This window comes from Eptatretus burgeri, chromosome 3 (genome assembly GCF_056783735.1).
Source record: "Eptatretus burgeri isolate ZD-2024b chromosome 3, Ebu_testis_v1, whole genome shotgun sequence".
NCBI classification, from domain to species: Eukaryota; Metazoa; Chordata; class Myxini; order Myxiniformes; family Myxinidae; genus Eptatretus; species Eptatretus burgeri.
In genome coordinates, this window is record NC_140963.1 from 83,283,630 (window position 1) to 83,292,416 (window position 8,787).

The window sequence follows — 8,787 nt, forward strand, 5'->3', positions numbered from 1 at the left end:
AGAGACTGGTTGGAGAGTTCCGCTGTGTGATGTACAAAATGATGCTTTCTGGTTTGCTGAAGGATGAACACACACTTGTGAGCCTTGCAGAGAGACTGAAAATTGCCCTCTGTTGGATTTATCTTCGATGTTGAGAAAGTAAGCAAATTGACTGCAACCATCTTCCCACATGATTCAGTGTTCCAGATTCTGAGAATCAATCTTCATTACTTCCACCAACAAAGGTGGATGGAGATTATGTTTTTACCCCTCGTTGTCACTGTCTGTCTGTCTGTCTATCAGCATGAAATATCTAAATGTTGCAGACTGATTTGGACATAATCTGGTGGATCCAAATGCAGTACTACACTATTGGTTCACGAGTCAGTAAGTGACCACTATATTCGTTATGGGTGTGTGTCTGTCTGTCTGTCGGTCTGTCCTGAGCATAGCTCCGTGGGTTTTGATCTGATCCTGATAAAATTTGGTTGGGAGGTTTATATCTTGATCTAGTTGTGTTTTCCGGAGAATGGGCGTGCTGCACCCATTATGGGCGGAGCCACGCCCAAAAAACGTGTTTTTAGGGGGTAGCCGATTTCAAGGTACATCTTCTCTGAGAGGGTTTGTTGAATCTGGCAGGGGTTTCGGTATTTGGTTAGCCCAATGGCACCTGCATAGCCCCACGGAGCTCGATTGCTCATTTTCGTCCCAATGTCAAGGTCACAAACTTATAGAATGTCGATAAATTGGGCATCGAGCTCCTCGGGTTTTCAACTGTTTCGAATGAAAGTTGGTATGCAAGTGCTCTTCGAGTACTAAACTTTCATCATTTACGTTTTTCCCGATTCCCGCCAGTTTGCCTGTGGCGTCCCCTCAAAGGTCAAAAAATAAAAAAGGCAAACCGTGTACATTGCTCGTGAACCATCGCCCTCTCCAGACTTGTAATTTTAAAAGTGATTCTTCAACATTGAGAGATCGGACCAAAATGCTATGCAGTGCCTTGAAAGTATTGTTACTGATTCGCGCCCGCCGGCCTGCTGACGGCCACATAACTCGAATCGCGGCACGTCGCCCACCGGACGGACAATCCAGTCGTGACCCTCTCGGACTAACGCCGGGAACCAGTCACGGGTGGACCTTTCGGTCTCACCGCGATCGAGCCAATCGGCCCCCGCGTGGGATAGGGTTGCTCGCCAAATTCGACCTACCTAAGTACCCACACGGAGGGTAGACCGGGCAATCGCACCTCGCCGCAGGTCGACTTCGGACACGGGCCACTTAAGCGACCCGTTCCGTACTATCGGGATAACCGAGCGGTGTTATCGTCGGCCTCGACGGTTCGATTAATTATCGGGCGTATTCAGCCCACTACCAACCCTTTACGTGAAGCAAGATGAGGATTCAATGAGAGAAATGACGAAGCGAAGCGGGAAACAGTTCAACATAAAGCACATTTATTCGCGATGAACGGAAAGCACACATATACAATTCCACCAAAAGCACATAGAAAAGGAGAAGACAAAAAGCAAATGCGACAATGCAGATCTAATACCGATTACGCGAGCACACGGCAACACTTACACAATTTTACTTCACAGACGGCGCCAACAACACATATTCCCAAAGCAAAAGAAAAGAGAACCACCCTCCAGGATGAGGGGGTAGGCGGGCCTGGGGCCGAGACCGTGTCGGGCCTACCCGTCTGGTGATGAGACGCGGAGCGGCGGTGGTGCCTCAACTCCGCGGGCCTCGCGGACAGTGTCTGGTAGGGGGTGGGAAGGGGGCCCCCTTGGTCGCACTATCTCAGCGCGGGGGGAAACAGGAGGGGGTTGCTGATGCTCGGGGAAAGGAGGATTTTTACTCTGTCTCGGGTCCCGCGACGAGCGTCTCCACCTCGACCAGGTCGCGCCGTCGGCCTCCCTGGTGTGCAGCTCCCGGCACCGACGCGAGCACCCCCTCGTCTGCCTTCGCCGCCGCCGCCTCTCCACAGCTCCGTCCTCTTCGCTCCGACTCCAACTCCGAACTCTTCCTCCTGCGAACTCCTTCCAACGCACACACGACGACTCTCTCGACTGACGAACGCAGTCGCTTATATCAGCCCCGTGGCTTCGCCTTTGACCCCCTGCCTTCGACCTTTCACCTCGCTCCCCATTGGCCCGAGAAAAAGTGGGCGTGAATGCTTTTTGATCCATGAATTTGCATATAGCGACCGCCCTCCAACGCCCTGGAGGCGGGGCCAAATCGCCCCTCGCTCACCGATTGGAAGGAACAAAAGTGGGCGTGAGTCGTTTTTGATCCGTTTTTGGAGCGGAAAGTCCGTGGTTTTGTACACGCTGTTCGGCGCGCGCCCTGCACGAGTCCAATACCGGTACCCACAAGCGGCGCAAGAACGGTGGCGATGCGACGGTTGCGAGGTGTGACGGCAAAGGTCGTGGCTGCTGTGGTGAAGCGGCGCCGCGGTGGGTGGTTGATGTTGTGATGACTGTTGAGACGCGGTTGGCGGTGGTGATAATGGCGGTTGGTCCAAAATAAAGATAGTAAAAGAAAAACGGCTATCCTGAAGAGTCGCAGCACGCATGAATGACATTTATTCCCTCTAGACAACGGGTTTGGGCCTAACTACACATATACTTACCGAGATATCTCACCTAAGGGACCTGAATGGTGGTTTGCGAATTTGGTAACCACAACAGTATTAACAACCTTCGACTTTTGTCACATTTTGTTGTTGCAACCTGAATATAAAATGGATTAAATTTAATTCTTGTTTTTGTCACTGATCGACACAAAAGACCTCATAATGACTAAGTGAAAACATGTTTTCAGAAATTTTTCCAAATTTAAATCTGGAATGTTTTGTGTCAATAAGTATTCAACCCCTTTGCTATGACACACCAAATTGAGCTCAGGGAATTTCATCTGACCATTCTTGAGATGTCTCCACAACTTGATTGGAGTCGACCTGTGGCCATTTCAATTGAGTGGACATGATTTAGAAATAAACAAACCTTTCTATATATAAGGTCCCACAGTTGACAGTGCATATCAGAGCAGTAACCACCGTGAAGTCCAAGGAACTGACTAGAACTCCGAGATAGAATTGTGAGGAGGTAGAGATCTGAGGAAGGGTATAAAACAATTTTTAGAGTGCTGAAAGTTCTGAAGAACACAGTGAGCTCCATCATTAGGAAATGGAAGGAATATATAACTACCCAGACTCTTCCTAGAGCTGGCCTTCTGACCAAACTGAGCAACCGTGCAAGAAGGAACTTAATCAGGGAGGTGAGCAAGAACCCAATGACCACTCTGACAGAACTACAGAGTTCCATGGCTGAGATGGGAGAACCTCCTGGAAGGACAATAGTCTCTGCAGCACTTCACAAATCTAGGCTTTATGGGAGAGTGGTCATATGGAAACCACTCTTGAGAAAAAGGCACATGACAGCATGCCTGAAGTTTGCAAAAAGGCATGTGAAAGACTGAGAGCATGAAGCAAAATATTCTGTGATCTGATGAGATGAAAATTGAACCCTTTGGCCTGAGTGCAAAGAGTTATGTCTGGCAGTAACCAAGCACAGCTCATCACCCATTGAACACCATTCCGATCGTGAAGCATGGTGGTGATAGCAACATGCTACCGGGATGCTTTTCAGCAGCAGGGACTGGGAGACTTTTAAGGATAGAGGGAACAATGAATGGAGCCAAATGCAGACAAATCCTTGAGGCGAACCTGCTTCAGAGTGCAACAGACCTGAGACTGCGGTGAAGATTTACGTTCCAACAGGACAATGACCCCAAGTATACAGCCAAAGCAACACTGAAATGGCTTCAGAACAAGAACGTGAAAGTCCTTGAGTGACCCAGCCAAAGCTCAGCCTTGAATCCCATTGAGAATCTGTGGAAAGACTTGAAGATTGCTGTTCACCGACACTCCCCATCTAACTTGACAGAGCTTGAACAAATCTGCAAGGAAGAATGGGAGAAAATTCCTAAATCTTGATGTATAAAGCTGATCCACATAACCAAGAAGATTTGAACTTCTAATCACTGCCAAAGGTGCTTCTAAAGAGTAATGATGGGGGGGGGGGGGGGGAGGGGGTGGGGTATGCGTTTTACCGGTATGCGTTCAGCTTCTATGCGTTCTACCGAGTCCTGTTCAAGTACGAACTAGAAGGGCACTCGTTAGAGCACATACCTCCGCCACCCAATGCCTGATCTACAAGAACATATCTGGCCCAATACATTTTTGAGATATCGTGCTGTATATAGTTTTTGGCCCTATCTCTCAATGGTGAAGAATCACTTTAAACACTCTAGTAGTCGGATCCGGATGTTCAACAAAATCGAATCGGTTCATCCTTGTCACACACCGAACCTGTCCACAAAATTTAATCCGGATTCGTCTACAACTTTTTGAGATATCCTGTACATAAACAAACAGACGAAAGGGGTGAAAACATAACCACCTCCACCTTCGGTGGTAGAGGTAGTAATAACATGTTACTCCTTCAAAACTCTTGTGATTTGTGTGGTTCTAAACCCATTACCATTAAAGAATATTGTGCGTCGTATCGACGTTTTAGGGTATAGTAAGCAAGTAAGGCCCAAAACCCGTGAGCAAAATCGAAATAAACTTTTCATCGTGCAAGTGAAATTACAAATTTGAGGTTCATTTGCATTTGATTGAGATTTTGCTTGCTTTGTTTGGAGAGTCGATTTGCCTGCTTTCACTTATCACTTTTAATAGTGCGCGTTGGCGCAGATAAATGTCGAATGGATTATCAATTTAAGAACATATTTATTATCATGTTATATTTATATATATATATATATATATATATATATATATATATATATATATATATATATATATATATATATATATATATATATATATATATATATATATATATATATATATATTTTCAACGACAAATTATAACGCACAAACTCATGCCTTCCTGACGGTTGCAGAATGATTTGTTGCTTTGTGAAGCCGTTTGTTTGCCGAAAAGGCCAATTTGCATCAGTCGAGCACAAAGTCGAGCACAAAGTTTTTCTCCCATAGAGCACGATCAGTCGAGCACAAAGTTTTTCTCCCATAGAGCGAGCTCGTGGTCTCACAATGTTACATCAATTAATTGGTGTTGAAGCGGTCTAAACAACCCTCATCCTTTGGATGGATGAATCTCAAAATGACAACCTCACATGGATGTGGGTCCAAAAAGCTTTCAAAATGAGGTGACCATGTTTCTGAAGGGACAAAACGGTTTGTTTATTTTTTAATGAAGAATGAATTTGAAAGCTCCTCTCCCATCACCAGGCAGGACATGGTTGCCACCAGGGAAATGTATCTGAGGATTCACCGATGCCGTGTTTGGTGCTTGCTGGTGTGGTTGTTCAGACTGGGATATTTAAAGATATAAAATTACATCGTAATCACACTCAACAATTCTCATTTTCAAGATTTTTCACCTTGATTTTTTTTTTTCAGCCAGCATTTGGCTTCCTCACCTTGTCAAGTATGGATTCGCTGTTTGTCAATTATTTATTCCTCCCCTCCTTCATCGCTAATGCAAGAGTTAACATGTTTTTATTCAGCTTACGAAACAGTGCAATTTGAGCATCTCTCTCATCGCTAACTTTGATCTCTGTCCTCGCACAGATCGATTTTTTTTTTTTTTTTTTTTGAATGATTTTCATCAAAAAGCCGATTGATTGTTTGAACTCTGTTGTTTCTTACCTTGCATGCTCTTAGGAAGTTTTATCGTGAGATGTTCAGTGGAGAGGCAATTGTCTCGCTGTCGCTGTGAAGAATAATTAAATTTATACAAATGTCTTACTTTGATGAGCCACTTGAAGACGTTCAGTACTGAACCTCAAACTTGTTCGTCTCGCTATCGGCTATGTCCTCTCCTGGAAAGACCACATTGCAAAGTTGGCCTTCAAAGCCAGCCACAGACTGGGCATCCTCTGTCGTAATGTGCCCCTCCTTGTCAACCTGAACTCTCCGTAGCCGGCCAATGACTTTGTTCGTAGTTTCATTGAATACTGCTCTCTCTTACGGGCTGCTGCCAATGCTTCACATTTCTCACTCTCGAATGCTGTGGAATGCAATGCTCTCAAAATAATTGGCACCTCTCCAGGGTCTGATGGATTGTATTGACCGACGTCCACGCCTTTCACTCCCAGGCTACTATAAATTTCCAAGGCACAAGTCCATTTGGTTGGCGCTTTTAAAATTCGTCATAGACTGCTCTTGTTGTTCATTTTTACAGATAATCAACTGCTGCTCATCAAGCGTTATTTTACATATTATTTTTATATTTTTTAATGCTTTAAAAAAATTGAATGAGGATAGGGTTCATGAAGCATGCAAACTCGTTCGGTTGTGGGGTTTATCAATGTCTTCTAAAAGCCTCTACTTCTAGCTTTATGGCACAAAGATGGTGAGAGATCAAAATTGAGATAAGGCACATTAAATTTATTTTATCTTCTAGAAAACGACGATGACGACTCCTGCTTCCCTTCTCGAACAGAAAAGCCAAATCAATTTGAAAAACCTACTTCTGTGCATTTTAAGAAGCATTGACATTTCGTATTCACTTCGGTTTGTTTATGCGTGCCTTTACAGCAGCGTGCCTAATTCCCAGCCTAATTTGAAAGAGCTTCCAGGGGGGTGATATTTGCAGCAGAAGAAACGAATAATATAATAAGAATGACTGATGTTAACTGAACAAGAAAGATATGATAATGATGTGCTACTTACCCTCATGGTAAAATTAACAAGTCCTTTTTGGAATTCGGAATGCATAAAGACACCACATTATGCTCCCACTGAGGCCTGTTAATGTGGCTTGAAGTTGATTAACATAAATAAAGTTTATTACACATATTGTTAACGACATTAAAGTTAATTACATGTATTGCAAATCGTTTCATTTTCATCATTTTCAAATAACCCCATGATATGTGGGCGAGCGGTGAGCCTGTGGTAGATTGTGCTGGGATAGTGTAAACTCCCAGACCACTAACCCTGGGCTTGTGGCTCCTGAAGGCGTTTGTCGGAACCTGCTCCCGCAGAGAAATTGAGACACTCAGCCTCTTCTTCTCTCATTGCAGACAGTTTGGGTTGCCTTTGGCCTTTCTCCCTCTGTTTTTTCAGCCATTCATCCCTCTGGGATGCTGGCCTACTCGCAGTCACCCCTCCTTATTCACCCTCCAAAATCTAGGCTTTCTGCTCACCTCTGCTCATTTGTTCCTATTTTCTCCTACCTGTGGAACTGCCTCTTTGCGAGTCATTACAATCGCACCCTTTCCTCCAAGGCTCAAGTTAGCAGTACACTGTCACACCATCTGATAATCTATTGTTAATCATGTTATTTGCTCACCTTGTTAACCATACTCGCACCCACCTCTTTTACCTGCAGGTACGTTTCTGTCTGTTTATGCGTCTCTCTGTCTGTGTCTTTCTTTCAGTTTACCTGTGCATGTCTCTTTGTCTGTCTCTCTTTTCTTTGCCTATCTCTGCGCATCTGCCTTGATGTGAGTTCGTTTGTCTTTGCATATCTCTGTCAGGAGAGTCGGGATATAATGTTGGAAGGAGATTGAGAGAGAGTCATTTTCCAGACACGTGTTGATGGCTGGACATGAAGGAAGGGGGGTTCAAAATTCCACTTTTTTGTACTTTATAATTAATATATAATCCTTAAGCATAATTCCTTGTGTACATTTAGATTTTCACAAGTGCTCACTGTTATTGAGAAAGCAGGTATTTTAGGGACTCAAATTAAGTCTGGTTGAAGTGTGAGATTTTGCCAATGGTGTCATTTTCAGGATCAGTCCATGATGTTTGGCAGTGACCGAAGCCGCTTTGGCGAGATGAAACGTGCCGTTGAGGACAAGAACATTGGACCACTCGTCAAAACTATCATGACACGCTGCATTCACTGCACGCGCTGCATCAGGTGGGGTTACGTTTCCGCATCGACAATTGAAGGCACATGCGTTGCACAAAGCATGGACCCTTGGTTATTGCTGACCTCTTGATAGGCAGCGTTTGTTAAGCAAAGCGGTACACCGGTCCAACTGATTGCTCCGAGAGCGATGTTGGGAAATTTTCTCCAGAGTAGTCTGTGGAGATGTTTCATATATTTAGTTTAATATTATTGTTATATTCATATTGTGATCCATTTTGCTCGGTTTTGATCCAATAAGCGAATCAAAAGATTATTTTCCAAACCCGACAGTAGATCTGCATGGAACGTCATGCTAATGGTGTAATAATAACATTGAAAACGCTCTGAAGTTGTGCACGATGTGGGATCTTCACCTGCCACATTTGACTTTTCTGTGCACTGTGCTTCTCCCAGGGATTGTGCAAATGCAAAATTGCATCTTCTCAAGGATCCTCACGGAAATCCAGATTTGCACAATATCATGAAGACTTATGATGTTTGGTATTATAATGTTAATTATTATGCTGTGATCTAGTTTGCGTAAATGTTAGGCTCGTTATTGCTGTGCTCACCACAGGGCATCGATGACCTGTAGCGAATAATGTGCCGGTGGAGGTAATTATCCCCTTGCATGAAATTTGGAGTGTGTTGTATGAACGCAAAGAGAGAAAAAAATTTTTATTTGGGCAAATTACTTTGTGAACAAATGTCTTTTTGTCCCTGTGCACATTTGAGCATTGTGTACACTTATGCTCTTTATAAATGAACCAGGGTTGTTGTTTTGCTCCAAAATGGCAGGGTGTCACAGATTTATCCATAATGTGGTCCAAATTTGAATTTGAGATTTGTC

General features: G+C 44.1%; 1 protein-coding gene across 1 annotated transcript in view; it reads left to right on the forward strand.

Moving 5' to 3' along the window:
- NDUFS1 (NADH:ubiquinone oxidoreductase core subunit S1) overlaps positions 1–8,787 on the forward strand; it is a 66,529-nt gene that overhangs the window by 8,002 nt on the left and 49,740 nt on the right. Inside the window, exon 7 of the mRNA XM_085874263.1 lies at positions 7,816–7,946. Within this exon, the coding sequence (XP_085730389.1) occupies positions 7,816–7,946 (131 nt within the window). The remainder of the gene's footprint in view (positions 1–7,815; positions 7,947–8,787) is intronic.